Source organism: Orcinus orca, chromosome 4, assembly GCF_937001465.1.
Source record: "Orcinus orca chromosome 4, mOrcOrc1.1, whole genome shotgun sequence".
NCBI lineage: Eukaryota > Metazoa > Chordata > Mammalia > Artiodactyla > Delphinidae > Orcinus > Orcinus orca.
In genome coordinates, this window is record NC_064562.1 from 136,337,936 (window position 1) to 136,358,559 (window position 20,624).

The 20,624-nt window shown below is 34.3% G+C and overlaps 1 protein-coding gene across 3 annotated transcripts in view; it reads left to right on the forward strand.

The window, feature by feature from the left end:
- The window catches only part of SPATA5 (spermatogenesis associated 5), a 351,881-nt gene that overhangs the window by 100,837 nt on the left and 230,420 nt on the right, over positions 1-20,624 (forward strand). For all 3 annotated transcript variants that reach the window (XR_007477250.1, XM_033419372.2, XM_004265109.4), the window contains exon 14: positions 11,966-12,092. Coding sequence is in view for 2 of the 3 variants with exons in the window: in XM_033419372.2 (XP_033275263.1) it covers positions 11,966-12,092 (127 nt within the window). In the remaining variant the exon portion in view is untranslated. The remainder of the gene's footprint in view (positions 1-11,965; positions 12,093-20,624) is intronic.

The window sequence follows — 20,624 nt, forward strand, 5'->3', positions numbered from 1 at the left end:
TCAAGATTTGGATTTCCACACTTAAGCTGTTTAACAGATTGAGCCATGAATTATGATATATACTAGTCTGTACTGTCCTGTGCATGTTACGTCAATTATTTTGACTACTTGAAGTTACTCAAATTAGCCATGAAACTGAGGATTGCAACCTGCACATTAAATAGAGTATAGACATACTATTTGCTTAGCTTTAGAAATACTTGTGCTTTCAGAAAGAGAGATTTTTCATGTTTATAAAAGTGTCTACTTACAACCACTATTTTCTCCTCTTCCCTGCCCCATTTAAGTTCTTTGGGACTTGAAAAATAAGTAAGCCTGATATTTACTTCTCTTTTTCTGTATGCCCATTTAAATTATGGATGTTCTGAATAAGATTTTTTTGTCTTATTTCATATTGTGAGTTGGATGAAATGTTGTAAGATTCCCTTTGCACAGTACTTTAATGATCTGTAAATATTTGGGAAAATTGAAAATGCTGTTAAAGTAGCATAGCTCTTTGGAAAATGGATACTATGGTAGGGAGTAAGGCACTGACATAGGGAAGAGATTTGAATTATACTGAGTTAATAATATTGGGTAACATTTATTTAGTGCTTACTGTATTCTAGAAACTGTTTTAAGCGCTTTACAGCTGAAGAAAAAAATTCATAAAAAGGCCCCTGCATTAATGCAAAGTAGGATATTACACAGTTGGTTCTAGTATTCTGCCCTGCCTCCCAGCTAGCTTAAATTTTTACCTTTTTCAGGGTTATAGTGGGGAGGGGAGAGCACGCTGGGCAGTAAATCAACAGTCACTCTTGTCTTAGGCAACACTTCTGTCCCCAGAAGTGAAGAAGGATAGGGTGATTCCCCATATACTGTATTCTCTTGGTCCAGTCTCCTCTGACTGAGGAAATGGCCAGTAGACTAATCTAGAGATTCCTAGAACAACTTCCTCTGTCTGGGACGTTCCAGCTAGTCAGTGGATCTTGGAATCATCCTCACCAGCTGACATTAATGACTTTCCTTAGAGAGATGGCCTGATGCAACATTTTACTAGGAATCGGGAGTTATTTTTTGTTGTTATAGGACACATAGGTCATTTGTAGCTATCTTGCTTTTAAAATGAAAATTTGCTTGTATTTTGCATGCACCAAGAAAATTATCATAAGTAGTGCTTGTGTTCAGAGTGTTGATAGTATATGTTTGGCTAGTCTTCTTTAGGTCTCTTTCAAGCCTGAATATTGACATTGGGGGTGTGGGGGGTAGATTTTAAGAAACAAATTCAGATGCCTGCCATTTGGGATTCTTTATGACATTTAAAAATTAAACTAGAAAAACATTTTAAAATTTGAATTGGATATGACTTGTTGGCCTATAATTTAGAAATCATATGAAGAGATGATAGGGGATTTTATTTTATTGCAGGAGCTGAAAGGAAATAAATATCATTTTTGTGAAATGTTTGCTATTGAAAAATAAAATCAATGTAATAATTACCATCATGGTGGTGAGATCTCCTTAAGATAGGGGTTAGCATTCCTTTTCTGAAACAGGCCAGTTAGTAAATATTTTTTGCTTTTTGAGTCATACAGTTTCTATTGCAGCTATTCATCTCTGTTGCTACAGTGCGAAAGTAGCCATAGACAATATGTAATCAAATAAGAAACAGTTGGCTGGCCAGATTTAAACTGGCTATAGGTTCCTGACCTTTTTTAAGATATCATAAAGTCCCTTCAGTCCACAGCACTCTGACTTTTGAACAGGGATAATTTGGAAAAGGGACTTGACTTCCGAAGGGAAAAGAAAATTAATCTTTTGGAAACGTCTAATTTCAGTACTTTGTATAGCTGAACATTTTTTCCATTGTTGTGTTGCCTATCTCTAGCAGATAATAAAGTTTTATAAAATCATTTCATTATGTTAGTGATTATACATTTGTTCTTAAACTTGGAGTTGGTTTTGATTTCCTAGGATGTCAGTTTTATGGATTTTGTTTCCTACTGTGGCTTTGAAAGTCAGCCAAGAATATTTCTCAGTCCATAAAACAGTTTCACTATGCTACTCCAGCTAGCTATCAGTGATGTGTGGAAATAAAGGGCAAAGGCAACATGAATAATGGGAATCCAAAGAATTCCCTTCACCTAATCTTCAACATTAATTATAGCCACCAAGTTTCTCTACAACAAGTAGCAAATTAGACCAGTATGAGCTTCACCTCTTTCTGTTTAACGGCACTTGACTAGATCAATACATTTCTGAATACAAGGAAGGGGATATATGTATACAAATAGTTGATTCACTTCATTGTTCAGCAGAAACTAACACAACACTGTAAAGCAATTATACTCCAATTAAAAAAAAATAATGAATTAAATAAGTTACGTGCTCCGTATTACCAACACAGAATTTTTAAACTAGAAAGACCTGTATATATGTCTTACCTAATTTAACTCCCTCATTCATACATGCCAATAATTATGAAATCCTCAAGGGAACGGCAACATCTTCATCCTCTTACCTCAGATGTCCAGCACAGTGCCTAGCAGAGAAGGCACTCTGTGCTAAAACCCAGACATTTAGTTTTTGAATAAGGGAATGAAGCCTCAGAGAAACTAGAGATTAGGTTCACTCAGCTGGTTGTTAGCAGAGTATGATTTCACCATGTTTTAGTGTCATTTGTGAACCAATTTTATTTTAAAATTAAACACTGAGACTGTCTTTTGGAATTTTGTCACCTGCATTACATTCATAGAAGCATCAACATCTTCATTATAAAGAATCATTTGTAAGCTTTGGAATACATTCACCTGTCAAAGAGCTCCGAAAAGAATTAAGGAAGTGCTAAGTGATGCGTTTTTCAAAAAAATTCAGTAGTTTTTGTACACACTAACTTTAAAAGCGAGTCTAGAGTCACAAAACTTTGTCAGTTGTGCTGAGGGTACAGAAATGATAAATGTTCTTTTTAACGTAGCTGATAGCAACAGTATTCAAAGGATAATAGAGGATAGCAACAGTAATGAGATCATGCTTATTAGATCAGTGACAAAACATTTTGAAAGGCTATGTACGTCCTTGGTATACTAATTAATTTTGTAGAAAGATCACCGTGTTACCCTCTGCCAGAAGGCCATTCAATCGCATTTATTTTATTGTAGGGGAATCAAATTGAGTCTTTTCTCAAGTAAGCAAGCATGCAAATCACTGGGTTCCAAATCCTATGTGTCTGTAGTCGCAGAGTATTATAAATCAAGAGCCTGAGTCAGTATCCACCTATCCCCCACTACCCTCCCGCGCCCGCCCCCCAAAAAAAGTTCATTTAGAAGATACAAAAAGAGGATAGAAAAAACAGATGAAGAGAACTTCTTTCGGTATAGATCTAAGAAACCAGGGAAGTGGAGATTTTCTTCTCATTCTATTTCATTTCTGCATCTGAGCACACAGTCTTACAGTATATTCTGTTTTTTTCTGTTTTAGAAGGTTTGCCGTTTTTTAAAAAGTCATTTTTCACGTATAAAAATATCTGAGAAAGTATAAAGGTCTCCTTATCTGGAACTTTTTGCTGTTCAAAATAAATTGTTCCTTGAGGACCCTGAGCAGCCAAATTGTCACTACATTTGAGCAGCTAATGAAATGAGAAGAATTCTCATTGCCAGGGCATAGCAGGCTCCTACTAATGCATCTTGTATAAACAAAGTGTCTTTTAGCAGTTTATATATCAGGCTCACTGTTTTGGGCATAGTTATGAAGGGCTTAAGAGGAGTAGTTTTTAATCTTAGAATTATGTTGGTGGCTTTTATGGAAGAACTTAAGGAAGTTTGATATTTTCTACCATGTTTTAAGTAAAGCTCAGTAGAGAACTGGCAATGTGAATCTGCATATATCTGCTGACCTGTGCTATCCTGACTACCGAAAATCTTCAATCATATATCATGTTCATGCTTTATTTCAGTAACCTTTATGTGCCAGACACTCCTTTTTCAGTTTAATTTGTTAGGATAACGTGTAAAATGTTATAGAGATCCCTTCATTAAGCCAGGTATACTGGTGATAATTATAATGATAATGCTTATAACTGTTATCTGTTGACATTTCCTTTGTGCTAAGTATCAGTAGATCCTTTATACATTTATTTAATTTTGAGGGTGGTATGAGTCTTTCCATGTTTGATTGAGAAAACTGAGTCTCAGAGAGGTTAAGTAACTCTTCCACAAGATTACACAAAAAAATAATGGTAAGGCTTACTAATTGAACCCAAGCTTACTGATTATCAAAGCTCTTTCCCAGATTCAAAGCAAGCTTCCTAATGAGTACTAATCAATGAAGGTTTTACTGAAATGATTTTAAAACCTTTATGTTGTATAATCATATATTATAATTACTATAGAACTTCAGTTTTCATTGTCACCATTTCTAGATCTATGGTACTTAAGAAAATGACACATGTTTAGAAGCATTTTCTCTGCTTTAATTTTTAGCTTGAATAAGTTTGAACTTACATGTATTAATTTTCCTTATTTTTCTTTTGTTGGATTATGTTTATAACAATAACCTGGGGACATCCAGGATTGTGAAAAAATTCCCTTCAAAAAATTGCTTTTGGCAGAGGGTAAATTGAACTGTGAGTTTAAGAATCACTTGTTTCTCTGATACTGTGTTTTGAGTCAAAACTATACAGATGTAGCGAGTGTTGCCTATGTTAGCTTGGAATTTTTACTGGGAAATCATGGCAAGATGGAAAGATACATACTTTTATGTCATTTTCTGTGTTAACACTTTATACAAAGCTGCAGTTATTCAGAGCACATGCAGCTTGCACAGCTCTAGGACAGCATGTGAAGATAACTCATTATATATGTCTGTCTGCTTTTATAGGGTATGTTGTTAATCTAAAATAATTTATTTACTATTAGGTTCAAGCTGAATATAGATCATAATCTGACAGCATAGTTTATCGTGAAGTGGTCAACTAGAATATTCAAGGCATTATTGATTCTTGACATTCATCAAATGATTTTTGCTTTCACTTTCTGAGTTTCTTGGCATATGTTTCTGAATATTACTCAGCCATAAACAAGAATGAAATAATGCCATTTGCAGCAACATGGATGGACCTAGAGATTTATCATACTTAGTGAAGTAAGTCAGAGAAAGACAAATATCATATGATAAATAGCTTATATATGGAATCTAAAAAAAAAAAAAGATACAAATGAACTTATATACAAAACAGAAATAGACCCACAGACATAGGAAATGAACTTATGGTTACCAAAGGGGAAAGGGAGGGGAGGGAGTTTGGGATTAACATATACACACTACTATATATGAAATAGATAACCAACAAGGACCTACTGTGTAACACAGAGAACTATAGTCAATATTTTTGTAATAACCTATAAAGGAAAAGAATTTGAAAAAGAATGTTACACATATAAATAATACAAAATTAATATAAAATCATAAATATATAAAATTATTAAATATATTAATAAAATTATATAAATATATTAAACATAATACAATATAGAATTAATATAATTTTATATTTCATTTTATATAACTATATTATATCTATAAATTACAATTTTATAATTATTATTAAATTATTTTTTATATTATAAAATAATTATAAATAATACAAAATATATAAGTATATATATAAAACTGAATCACTTTGGTGTATACCTGAAACTAACACAACATTGTAAATCAGTTATACATGAATTAAAAATTTAAAAAAAAAAACAAAAATACCCCAAAACTAGTCTTCCATGTGATTTTATTTTTCATGGATTATAACTTGCTTAAGTATTTGTTCTCTTGCTGGACTTTTTAAATATATAAAAATTGTCTCTCCTTTAAATTTTATTTTAAAGAAGTGTCTATCAAGAAGCCAGAACTGTAATTATTGTTCCCATAGTGTTATCATCTTCAAGGTATTTGATCAGAGTATAATTCATATTTTTCCTGAACTTTAGAAAAACAGGGAAAATAAAAAATAAATATTGTATCTGTTTCCTTCTGCCCCAAACTCATTTTCCTTTAGATGGTTATACTCACTGCCTCAAGGAAAACCAGCTCCTTCACAAGTAGAGAGGTTTCCTAATCATGGCAATTCATTTTAAAAGAAATTCATATTGGGCTTGTCAGGATCAGGTAAAGAAAGAAAAAGCAAAATAGGACCTGGAACACTTGTATGTATTCTTAACATTTTCAGTGAGTGAACAGTATCTTTGCAAACAGATGGCCTCATACAATCTACAGTTTCTCTCATTAGGGAAGTTGATACTTAGGACTCAGAAGTATCATGTTTGTAACTCTTTTAATTTTAACCACTGTACAGAAATCATTCTGCAAAGAAAATTTTTTTGTTGATCACTTTAAATGTTGATCACAGACTTTTTATCTTTAGCTTAGTAATAATTTTACTGGCTTTAGCATTTGAGAATCCCGAGCCCATTCTTGATGCCTTCGATTACTTTTGATGATTTTGGGAAATTCTCAGGTTGTGTTTCCTGAGATATGGCTTCTATTTGATTCTCTCACTTCTCTCCTTATGAGACTGCAGTTATATGTTTCTTAGGCTTTCCACTGGGTTCTATATGTATTTTTACTATTTTCATTCTTTTTTTCTCTTTGTGCATCAGTTTGGATATTTTCTACTGACCTGCCTTCCAGTTCAAGGATCCTGTGTTCTGTTGTGTTTAATCTACTATTACATTCATCTTTTTAATTCTTAATTTTAGTTATTATAATTTTTAGGTTTAGAATTTTTCTTATGGATCCCAGATCCCTGCTGAAATTCACCATTTTTTTATTTCTGTGCTTTTGGTTTGTTTTGTTTTGTTTTACTACAATTCAGGTGAATTTTTGTTTTTATTATCTCAGTCCCATCCCTGTCCAGATTACATGCTAATTTAACATTGTTTCAGATTCTAATTCCCTAGCATCCTTCCTCTTCTTAAGAGGAAACTAAAAGGAAGAAGGGATAAAGGCTAAATGAGAGTCTAGAAAAATCTTTTCCTATTTATCTTTTTATTTGCAGGTTATAGGGTTTTGAGGAACGGGTGAATTAGGGATGTGTATATTCAATATTATGCTTTTGTTGATAACAGTGTATCTTGGCCTTAATTGTTCCGTTTCTTTTGTGGACTCCGTATCTAATGCTTGTTGTTGGGTTCAGTGTCTAAAGCGATTATGGTAATGGTTATTTTTCTATTCGTGAAATGTTTTACCCATTCTTAACTTTAGATTAGTTTATGTTAATTGAATGTGGTGGTGCATCAGTGTGCTTTCAGCATCTAAAAATGGCATTTAAAAAGCCCCGTAACTTTTTTTTCTTACCTATGACTTAAATTCAAACTGAAAGACTGTTGTATTATTTTTGTTTCCCCTGATAAGCTCTCATGTAAAAAGTGCTTGTAATAAAGCTTGTATGTGACATCCTTTCATCTTTAAATCTGTTATTTTCTACAATGATTTATGTTCAAAACATTAATCCAAGGTTATAAAATACTGAAATACTGTTCGAATTTTATGATGAAAATTTTTGTAAATTTGGAATGCCTTTAAATGTATTCAAATTTTTTGTTTTATAAAGTTTGAAGAGTTAAAACCAATATGTGGATTTTAATAATAATAAATCTATGTTATTTGTTAAACTTACTCATTTTTTAGCCTCTTAACATCATTGTTTAATTTTTCTTTCAAATGTTACCATGTAGGAAAGCTTGTATTGAATGGTGCTCAGATTCAGTACTAGCCCTGGCTAAACCTAACTTTGATAACTATAAGATTGCTCTCTTTTCTATAAAAGATTCTAAATGTTCTATATAGTATGAGCATTCATGGTTATAAGTTAGAGCCACTGCTTCATTACTGATGGGGTAAATCAGTTATCTTAATCTAGTTTTATTTAGTTACGTTTATGCTGTCCAAGTTCTTGATTTAAACTGAAAGCAGATGTTATCCAGAGTTCTTGAATCAGTCTTTCAGGAACTATTCTGTGTTACTTATTTTGGAAAAGCAAATGAATGTGGAGTTTTCTTTCTCCCTGCTAGACTCTAAGGTCCTTGAGGAAGTAGGGACTGCCATCTTAATGTTTTAATTCCCATTTCCTAAAGCCATGTCTGGCCTGCTAGGCAGTGAATGTTTATTGAATAAATGAGTTGAATTGAATTGAATGAATTGTTGCACTTTCTAATAAAATTACCCCCCTCATTTTTCCTCTCATTCTTCTCTCACTGTACCACAATGATGTTTGCCTAATCTGAAACAAAACCTAGTAGCTATTTTTTTTTTTACTTCTCAGCAAGTTCAGCTAATACATTCATACTTAGCAGTAAGACATCTAGCAGTCTTACTAATTCATTGGAGGAAGAAGGGAGAATGTACATAACATAGCTAAGGATGGGTTCTGACATTATTTGAATATAGTTCCTATTAGGAAGCACTAGCAAGCAAAGCATAAGCACACATAGATTTAGATGTGGCATGGGCCCAGGATTTTTTCTTTTGATGGAAGTATGCCATTCACTTAAAGCTATTTAGTTATGTTACACAAATTCCTTTAGGTAGGTCACAAAAATTAGAACTTTATCATTATCTAGTAACGCTGTTAGGTTAATATTTTTTTTTTGGTGTGTATGTAACTCTCCAGTGCTAGGTAGTATAACATTCCTATGGGGATTCACTCTACTCTCCTTGCTGACATATTTTCTGAGGAGTCATTCGATGTAATTCTTATCTTTGTGCCTCTGTAGTGAAGTGTTTTTGTCCTCTAGCTACTTTCAAGATTTTTTCTTTATCTTTGGTTTTCTATTGTTTGAATACGATATGCCTATGTGTAGCTTTTTGGCATTTTTCCTACTTGATGTTCTCTGGGCTTCTTGGATCTTGCTGTCAGACATTAATTTGGGGAAATTCTCAGTCATTATGGCTTCAGATAGTTTTTCTGTTCTACCTGTCTTCTCCTTTTGGTGTTTCAGGTACACATATATTACATATTTTGTTGTTGTCCACAGTTCTTGGATTTTCTTTTCTGTTTCTTTTTACTTTTTTACTGTTTTCTTCAGTCTTTTTTTCTCTTTCCTTTTCCGTTTTGGATGTTTCTATTGACTCATACTTAAGTGGAGAGATTCTTTCCTCAGCCATGTCTAATCTGCTAATGAGTCCAATAAAGGCATTCTTTATTTCTGTTATAGTGTTGTAACAACCTTAGAATTCTTTTTGAGCCTTAGAATTTCCATTTCTCTGCTTATGTTGCCTCTTTCTTGTGTGTTGTCTACTTTGTCCACTAGAGCCCTTAGCATATTAGTCATAGTTTTAAAAAATTACTGGTGTGATAATTCCAGCATTCCTGCTGGTTCTCTGGTTCTGATGCTTGCTCACTTTCTTCCAGCTGTGTTTGTTTGCCTTTTAGTATGCCTTATAGTTTTTTCTTGATAGACATGATTTACTGGATAACAGGAACTGTGGCAAATAGGCCTTCAGAAATATAGTGGTAAGTGAGGACACAGTGAGGAGGTGTCAGCTACCAGCCAGGGGAAAAGAGTCCTCATCTGACCATGCTGGCCTCTTGATCTTACCAGCCTCCAGACTGTGAGAAATGAACTTCTGTTGTTTATAAACCACCTAGCCTGTGGTATTTTTTCTTATAGCAGCCTGAATGGTTTAAGGTACCTGTGATCTCACATTTCTGAGGGATCTAAAAAGAATTGTTAATTTTTCAGTTTATAGAGCTTTTTACTTGTTATTAGGAGGAAGTAGAGCCTTCTAAGATTCTTATATACTGGACTGGAAAGCACACCAGAACTGCCCTTTTGTGATCTGTTTCCTATACTGTAGCCGCTGTAGTCCTCAGAAACATAAATCTGATCTTGTCATGTCTCTACTTGAAACTTCCCATCAACTTTAGGACAAAATCCAAACTTAGTAATTTGGATAATAAAGCCTTTGTCATCCAGCCTTGGTTTATCTTTCTCTGCTAATATTTTACATTTTTACGTTACTACTATGCTGTGCTACTCTGAACTGTTTTCCATTTTCAGTGTTCTGTATTCTCTCTCTTCCCTATCTTTTTCTTTGCTGGTCTGGCCCCCACTCATCTTTCGGGTCGTAGGTTAGAAGCCATCACCTCTGGACAGCCCACCTTGACTCTCCCAAGACCTGTTCGTTTGACCTTCCTTTGCCCCTTGTAGTGTAGGATCACAACTAATTAGCAAAATAGATACAATTAAAGGCCTTGGATGTAACCTGTTGGCATCCTTAAATGCTTATATGCTTGTAGTCATCATGAAGGAGCCCATAGAGCTTTTGCTAGCAATGTTCCTATCTAACATTTGGAAAAGTTACATTTTGAAGCGTTTTTGGAAAGATATATAATCTATTTATTCAAAATGTTTAATCTTAAGTAGACCCAGATCAGCAAATCCATGCACCAGCCAATTGGTTACTTGCAGGAATTAATATTAACCAAGACAAATCTCAGTGGCTTCCCAGATGCTCCTTGCTTGGTCCCAAACTTTTTGACATTGGGAAGGACCATTTAATAAATTGACAGTGTAATTCATATAACAACCTGGAAGGACCAACCATTTAATTTAATTGACAGTATGATTTGTGTAACAACATCATGTATGTCTGATTAGTGTGAGTTAGAGGCTACTCTCCTTTGTGTCAAGTTTTTGAACTTGTAATGCACACTGAGATCTAAATTCTTTTATTTAGAGATCCTGATTACCTTATTATTAAATATATTATGTGATGATTATACTAAGGTGTACTTGCTGTCATGGGTGCTAAGACAAAGGTATGGGGTGTGTCTCTTCTATCCTCTTTCCCTCTTCTCCCCCCTCCCACTCTCAACTGTATCTGATTGAATTTATATGTTTAATGTACTTACAATGCTGTTTCACTCTGTAATTGTCCACCTAGATGTTTATTATATATTTCCCAATTCTGAACAGAGCCTAGTAAATCCCAGCTAGTGCTAATGAGAATTATTATTGTGGGGCCTTGATTGTGTAATATCAGGGTTTTGTTCACTATTAAGACCTGTTGAGTTTACTTCTTAAAAATCAATATTCAGTAATTTTTTGTGATCAAGGAAATGAGATTAAATTAAGGTGTTTGTTCAGGAGTAGCTTTGTAATTGACCTGGTGCATGAAAAAAAGGAACAAAATAAAATGTTTTTTTTCCCCCTATTTCTCCAGATATGGGTATTGTGATGACCCCCTACCTGCTGATGTGTTTTAAAAATATTCTTAATATTTTAAAATATCAAGATAGGTCAGAAATATCCCGTTTGCTATAGGTTTGTAAAGAGTTTTCTGTCTCGCATAGGCTCTAAGGTTCATGTGAGAATGAGTCTGTATCTTATTCATTTTTTTATTGCCAATTCCTGTCAGTTTATTTGCCATATAAAATGTAAATATCGGGGGGCTTCCCTGGTGGCACAGTGGTTGAGAGTCCGCCTGCCGATGCAGGGCACACGGGTTCATGCCCCAGTTCAGGAAGATCCCACATGCCGTGGAGCGGCTGGGCCCGTGAGCCATGGGCGCTGAGCCTGCGCGTCCGGAGCCTGTGCTCCTCAATGGGAGAGGCCACAACAGTGAGAGGCCCGCGTACCGCAAAAAAAAAAAAAAAAGAAAGAAAGAATGTAAATATCGATTAAGTTAAATAATTACGTATTTGATGAACTTTTAAAAATAATCTTATTTCTTACTTCCCAGATCTTTTATATTTGACACTCTTAGCATTTCATTATTGGAGAGAAAATAATCATGGTTGTTGATGGAGGAAAAGAAATGATTTAATATAGTTAGTTCTTGGATCTAATTCAACAAGTAATGAATTCTGAAGCATGCATTTTATGTTTTGAAAAAGACATAATGTTTCTTGTTATAGAATATACGATCTTTTAAAAATAGAGTATTTGGGGATAGATAAACAGATTTTTAAAACTGTATTTTTAAAAATCAGTTCATCAGGTGCTGGGAATGTAGCCGATCGTGTTCTGGCTCAGCTCTTGACAGAAATGGATGGCATTGAACAGTTAAAGGATGTGACAATCCTGGCAGCTACTAACCGTCCAGATAGGATAGACAAGGTAAGAAAGAAGCCAGTCTGGGCATTTTAAAATCAAGAACTGGATTGTTTGATTATGTTGGGGATTTTTGGGTTTTGGGGTTTCTTTCTGTCAAATTACTTTCTAATCAGTTTGTCATTTAGAGGATACTGAAAGATTAAACTAAAGGAAATGAAGAGAACTGAGAAAAGAATTTGTTTATGTTTTTATTACTTGTGTTTGGTATTAATGAAACTATTTTGTAACCCCTTGAGTTTTCCCTCCCCCATTGTTGCATTAAATTCTTAGTATATTTCCCTAGAGTATTTAAGTTCTGAAATTCTTTTTGTGTTTTCATCTTATTTTGAGAACTTTTTAACATTTTCATTCATTTTAAGGTAAGCTTCCAGCTATTTACTACTAGTTAGACTCAAGTTATTTTCAACAACTTTCTAGAAGTCCTGGCCTCTCAGTTGCTTTCAGAGTAATTAGAATAAAAATGACAATGGATTTTATTTCTCTTAAGAAGTTACTTAGGCTTAAATTAAGCTACATAGGTGCAAAGTTAACACTTTCAAGCTATTGCTACCACTACTTTTCCCCAAGTCATATTTTAATAAATGAGTTCACTTAACTTTTAAGTGCCTAATTTATACTTAATGATCTAAACTGAGAGTAAAAATTTACTCCCAGGGCGTGAACCAGTTTCTCTTTTTTTTGTTGCTGTTATTGCCTCATGTCCATGACCTTATGAGCTCCTCCCTCCCTGTGCACATATATACAAACTTTAGGTTTTAACAATGGGATTTTGAAAGAAATCATCTTTTTGAAGATATGAAAAGAGGTTTTATGTGGGAAGGTATTTTGCTGTGTGATAAAGTCCCTTGGTCAAATGCAGGTAAGAAAGCTTCGAACCTTAATAAGTTAAATTGTGCCCTTTCTGCTGCAGTGTTTTACAAGAAGCTAGGTAAGTTATGAGCATTTGTAGGATCTGGGTTGGTGCCCAGACATCTCTGATGTCTATAAAAAAGATAGAATTGTGTCTTGACAAGAATTACAGAAAGTGCTGAAAGAGACCTTAAAGATTACCTAATCCCACCTTTTGGTTTCAGTGAATCCAAGAATCATCTTTATCCAGGTAAATATACATTGTATTTTTATGACATTTGTCTCCTGGTTACCCCATGGCTAATGAGCTCTAAAATTTCTTAGGTTTTTTTTCTCTACAACGTCTAATCTAATAGTGGCCTTCTTTGGTTTCTTAATATTGTATGTCTTTGATGTTAGACACATGTCTTGAAGTAGGACTTTGGGCTTATAGTAAACCTCTTGGGTTCTTCTAAATCAAGCTGTATGATTTAGCTTGTTTAGTGCTTGTATTAATTTTGTCTTGCTGTGTAACCGATTACCTCGAATTTAACAGCTTCACACAGTACTCGTTTATTAGTGTTTCTGTACGTAGGTCAAAATCTGGGTGTGGCATGATGGAGTTGTCTGCTCAGGGACTCAACAAGGTGTTGGCCGACCGTTCTCATCAGGAGCTGCTATTCCTCTTCTAAGCTCACGTGATTGTGGCAGAATTCACTTCTTGTGACTATAGACCTAAGGACTGAATTTTCTTACTAGATGTCAGCTGGGGGCCACTCTCAGCTCCTAGAGACCCACATACGTGGTCCCTTCCATCTTCAAAGACAGCGATGGAGAATCTCCATCATATTTTATCCATCTTACGCTTTAAATTTCTATTGCTAGGAAAAGCCTAGTCTCTTTTGAAGTCTCACCTGATCAAGTTAGGCCCACCAAGGAAAATCTCTCTACTTTCAAGTCCGCTGGTTCAGGATCTTCATTACATTTGCAAAAGCCCTTCCCAATAGCACCTAGTCCAACATTTGATGGAATAACTGGGAGAAGGTGTGTGTCTAGCAGAGGACCAGAATCTTGTGGCTGAGCAAAATTCTTTCTACCACAGTGCTCTTCAGCGTCTTCCCCAACCCCTATGTGAGTTCTCTTCTGGGCACTAAGAACAACTTCCAACTTTCACAGAGACCAACTTATCTTTGCCAGTCATTTGATTGGCTACAGACCTTCTCCTTTGAAATGTCCTTTTCTGTGGATTCTACCTTTTCTCAGATGGAGCATTTCTCCACCTTGCCTTGTCCAGATATATCTTTTTCAAGTTATACATATACTCTCTCTTAAAATAGAAAAGGATAAATGAATTTAAACCCCTTTATTTTAAGGATACATTTTTCGTGTTCTTTATATGTATAACACATAGTAAGCCTATTATTTAATACAGTAGAATTGTTGACTTACCTCTTTTGCTTACTTTTCCCTCTGTAAGACCTAGATTGAACCCCAACTATTGTATTTTGCAGTAAGGTGAAATTTATCCTAGGTTTTACCTATACCTGATACAAAAGACCCCAAGAAATTTTTAATATAAACCTAGAGATAATAAGTTATCTTGGGCCACTCTAAGGTTTTGGACCTTTTTTCAGCCTCATCTTAGGATACGTCAAAACCCCAAAGATAATGGTAGATGACTTCCATTCTTTCTGGGATACTTTAGTCTGTGGATATCTTGGCTGTCTTGGAGAAAATGATTAACTGGATTTTGGGCAGAACTTGTCTCCGAAGGCGGGAGATTGAAGGGATGGAAGTGGTTCTTTTTTACATTTCTTTGTGCATTGTTTTAAATAGGTTTCTTACTTGCTAATAATATTTACCTTAGAAGGCAGATGCTGTGTTTTATTATGTCAACTCATAAGTGACAGTCTCCAATATCACAGTTTGAGAAATTAAAGTTTGGAAAATATCTTGCCAAAATTCTAGTCGTATTTTTGATCCTTTATAAAATGTTACCTTTAATACCTTGGTTCTCAAACCACCTAATTGTCCAAAATAAGTGTTTTAAGTACCAGTATTATTACACACTGGTAACATCTTTTGACTGATTAACCTTTGCTTCAGGAGGCTTCAGAGAGAAGTGCAAACATATACAAACACACACATATATATATGTGTATTTATATATATGCTTGTATGTTTGTGTATATGCATGCATCATATATATACACACATGTTCATATATATACACACATGTACATACATTGATTAGTTTTAAAAATTAGGAATCCAACTTTTTTTAACCAGCTAATCTTGGATGAGCACACTTAAATTAAGATATTGAAAGTGTTTGTAATTAGATACAAAGACTCAATTTTCTAGGTCAGGGGATCTAAAGACCTTTTTAATTTACTATTCAAATTTTTCAAAATTTATAATGTTTAATTTGTAATAGATGAAACAATATAATTATGACTGGCAGTAAAACATAAAATTGGTAAATGGAAAAAGTATTTTTAAGTGGTAAAGCAGTGCCTTCAAGATCATCAAATGATATGCTATGCTTTCAAGTACAACTTTGAATTTAGTACATTGAACCATGGTCTAAATTCTGCATATGTCTGTAATTGTACAAAAAAACACTACTTTAAATAATCAGTGATTTTTGTAAAAAATATTTTAATCGTTTTCTATTTCAGGTAGAATTCCATATTCATATGTAGTGTGAATTTTTTGTTAACTGTACTTCTGTTATTACTCAGATGGTATAAACTATATCAGAAGTATATTTTCTAGATTTTTTTCTCTGAACTGTTACACAGCATTATTTGTGTATTGTTTAATAGCACTATAAAAAAAGTTTCAGCACATTTGTGATTAGAACATGGTGTTCAAACTGTGCGCTGAATGTGCCGTTAGAAACAAAGCAGTCTTAAGAGATGATTTTTTTTTTAAAAAAAACTTCCTTTTATGAAATGAATAGACATAGTTTTCACCACCTGTCTTGTCTGGAGGAAACGGTAGTAGGAAGAGAATAGGCAACAGGAGAATTAAAGTAAATTTCCTGTGCTGATACTGAAAGGTAGAGATTTTGTTTTTGGCTTAAAACTGGAAAGAAAAAGGACTGTTCTAGTGTGAAAGAAATAATGCATTTAGTCTAACTTTGGCTACATTTAATTCAGGTGTTTGGCCTTGTAAATTAGCTAGCTTACTTTACAGTCCTTTTGCCTATTAACCCACAACCTCTATGTCATGATGACCTTAAGTTAGTATATTGGAACGGAGAGAATTCTTGGACTGTCAGAGGAGTGAAATTGATATCATTATGTGACCCATATGTTGCACATTTTTCGTGTCTTTTTTGGACAATATTTCAGTTCCATATAGTCTGGGGAAACTAAAGCTGGAGCTTCCTGGGGCTTCAGCAAGGGAAGTGAGACACATAGCTCAAGAATCACATTATCCTACTTCCTGCTATGTCATATTTACATGTCAAACACAATAGCTGTAATGTAGCACACTAGGCTGAGTAAAGTGATTGCTTGGGGTCTCCAGTGGTATCCTGAAGTCTCCATAGACCTTTTACCCCCCTACCCTCCTCCTTCAGCTTATAGATAAGTGAAGAGAAGTTGCATCCTTAAGAGTCCATTTTGCATAAGAATGACAGGATATGAAGGACAGATGAAGATTAATGAGATTGTGATGTCAAGTAGTTACATTGTCTTTAGGTTGATGATGGACTGGATTTCCACAGCATCAGGAGACTTTAGAGCAGCAAACAACTAAATTATTTTTGATGCCCAAATAATAGTTAAAAGCCTGAACTCTAGGAGTGTATATTATTTTTTGTTAGGCTATTGCTTACATAGCCCCTTTTAGAAGAGTATAGTGTTCAATCCATGGTATTTCATGTATTTGTGTTGAATATTAAGGAAGAAATGATCATGTCTTCTTATCCTAGTGTTAAACAAGCTTCGAAATTGTTTAATTTTATGAATATTTTAAAATTGAGTCCCTTTGATTACTTTTAGTACTGATGCTTGGTATATAATAGGCTCTCAATAATGATTACTATTGTAATTATTATATCTAGCCTGAAACCTGGTTTTCTTATAATAATAAATATGTAAAATTTTAAAAATTCTGCTCTGAGACATCCATGGAACAGATTGTTCGATTTTTTGTAAGTTTTGTAGAGGTCTTGAGTAATTCAGTGTTCAGAATTATTTTCTAACTTAGTATGTTTAACTCATGGAAGTTATAAACTGGCATTAATTTTCCTTCCAGTTTTTCTGGGAGATGGGTTGATGTGTTAAATATGACAGTATTTTTATTTCTTAAATACTATAAATTAAAAGTTGATTTTGATTGCTTTGTAACATGGAAAAAATTAGCATGTTTAGAAATGTCAGCAAATGAGAAGCTAAATATATGTAGCTTCCAATTTTAAATGAATTGTGTTCCAAAAATATCTTCAGATAGGTTAAAAATATGTTTGTGAATGGTTTTCCTCCCCACCCTTCCTAGTTATAAATTAAAAGTCCCATTCATCTATTATTGCTGTTCTGAGCTAAGTCAGTACTAAAAAACAAGCTGCTTGATCTAAGAAACATTAAAAGTTTAAATGAATCATAATTCTTTACTTTCCTGTAAGTATTTAAGGAAGGGATGCTTATTGATCTTTTATATTTATCAAAATGATGTGGAGAGTCTTAGGGTGTTAGAAGGTGAGCCACAGTGTGGTCAGACTTGGGCTACTGCTTCCAAGGTCATCTTCCAATTTCAGCTTTACCATCATTTTACAGGACTGTTAGAAGTAGTTTTATTATTGTTGCTGAGTGTTTATGTGTTTCTTTTTTGTTTTTTAAAACGCCAAGTGTTTTCACCATATCTATTATGGTAGCAGCTGTAAGGGTTTCAGCTTCGGGAATGGGGTATTGGAATTTTTGGTCAGAGGTTGTATGCATATGTGGGTCATATTTCATTTAGAAGTTAAGATAAAGACTGTCTGTCCCAGAGGTCAGCAAACTGTGGCCTGTGAGCCAAATCTGACCCATCAACTGTTTTTCTACGTCCCATGAGCTAAGAATGGTTTTTACATACTTAAATGGTTGGACAGAAAAGATGATTTAGTGACATGTGAAAATGATGTGAAATTCAAATTTCGGGCCTCATAAATAAAGATTTATTGGTATATAGTTACACTAATTTTTGATGTATTGTCTGTGACTGCATTTGTACTACTGTAGTAGAGTAGTTACAGTAGAGACCTATGGCCTATAAAGCCTGAATTATTTACCATTTAGACCTTTGCAGAAAAAGCTTACTGACCATTGATCTAACCTTGTAAGCTTTTAGCAGTTTCCTAAAGTCTCTAATTTCTGTTGTTCACACATGAACCACAAAATTTTTCTAAAGATTGTTTAAATATATGTATTGCATAAATTTTCTGAAGATAAATTATATATAAGTCAATAATATCATGCTGAGCTTAAAATAAACCAATAGTAGTAGGAAGGCTGTATTAACTTCTTGTTCTTTAAAATACCTTCAATCTCTTCTTGAACATTTTTTAATACTTAATCTTTTAAAATACATTTTCTTGGACTAAATAATTATTTTTGCAACTGAATGACTTACCAAAATCCATAAATATAGAAATGAAGTTTTTTATTATATGAAAAAATAGCAAATATTTATTCATGGCACCTCAGTCTTATAGTTGCATTGGTTTTTTTGCTTTTTATAATTGTGAGTTGAATGCTTTCTGTAGTGTTTTTTATCATTGAGATTTTCAGGCTAGATATTTAAATTTTGAGGAGTTAAGAGTCTATGTTTATGCATTTGATAGTAAATAATATTTGATTATGTCACCGTGCAAATAGGAGTATGTTTAATCTTCTTTTAGAGAAAGAGTAATAACATAATAAAGTACATATTGTCCTTGATACACAAATTCTAAAAGAAATTAATTTTTTCAAGATTAGAGAGAACTTGGAAGTTGTGATAGTCTAGTTATCCTTCTGATGCATTGACCCTGTTATAAAATTTCTACCCCTCATTTCTCCATCCTTTGCTTACCCGCCTATACTGATGGGGAACCTGTTAACTCATGAAATAGACCACTTCATCTTTGTCTCAGACTATTAGAAAGCTCTTTAGTCTACTGAACAAGCAGCTGTTTTTCTGCCTAAAGCTTCTACACACCAGCCTGATTCTACTCCAAAATGCTATAAAGAACAATTTTTAATACCTCTTCTATGTGGTTCTTTATTTTTGAAAACTGTATTGTGTGTCTTATCTTTACATTCCATCTCACGAACCAATCTTTCCTCCTCCGGGTTTGGCATCTTGTTTTATTTCATATGATACCCTTATTCCATCTTCAGCGTTCTTACCCTTCCCCCCCCCCCGAAATGTTGTCCATTTGTTCCTTTCTTTCTGAAATTGTGGTATCCACAAATGTATATACTATAATTAATTTTTAGTGTGATCAGTGCAGAGCTGACTGAGACACTTAAGGCATTTAATCTGAATACTGTGCTTCAGCTAATGCATTCCAGGACTGTGTTAGTTTATTAGCCAGGTCAATCACACTGTGGACTGCTATTGAATTTAAAGTCATCAGGAGCAAAAGAAAAACAAAACTAAAATGTCCAGGTCTTTCCTTAGAGTCTTCTGCTAAGTAGTAGCTTCACTGCCTTGGGCTTATGCTAGTAATTTCATTTAAGCCTTAGAAGTTGAACTGTGGAACCCCCTGGCTCATGCCTGCTCCAGCTCCAGCCTTCCAGCCAGGGTGGTCCCAACGTGTTATACCCCAGAATTCCCCTAGCCTGCACCCACTCCAGCTCCAGCTGGCCTGCCAAAGATGCACAGCACATTCAATCTACACAGGGGATGCTTCTACACAAGGTGATACCTTCAAGACCAGGAGAGGTAGCTGTTTCACCTAATTCATAGAAACAAACAGAAAGTCAAAGCAAAATGAGGAGACAGGAATATGTTCTAAAAGAAAGAAAATGATACAACCCTGGGCAGGGTGGGGGAGGAGGGCTAATGAAAGGAAGATAAGTCATTTACCTGATAAAGAGTTAAAAGTAATGGTCATAAAGATGCTTACTAACTTGGGACAAGAATGGAGGAACACAGTGAAAACTTCAACAAAGAGTTAGAAAATATAAGAAAGAACCAACCAGAGCTGAAGAATACAGTAATTGAAATGAAAAATACACTAGAGGGAATCAACAACAGATTAGATAATACAGAAGAACAGATCAGTTATCTGAAATACAGAATAGTGGAAATCACCCAATCAGAACAGTAAAAAGGAAAAAGGATTTTTTTAAAATGAGGATACTTTGAGAGACCTCTGGAACAACATCAAGCATACTAACATTTGCATTATAGGGTAAGAAGACATGATCATTTCTTCCTTAATAGTCAACACAAATGCATGAAATACCATGAATTGAGCACTGTACTCTTCTAACAAGCAATAGCCTAACAAAGAATAATATAAACTCCTAGAGTTCGGGCTTTTAACTGTTATTTGGGTATCAAAAATAATTTAGTTGTTTGCTGCTCTAAAGTCTCCTGATGCTGTGGAAATCCAGGCCATCATCCATCTAAAGATGAACAGTTTCCTAACCTGGGAAAGGAAACAGATGTTCAGGTCCAGGAAGCACAGAGTCCCGAACAAGATGAATCCAAAGAGATCTATACCAA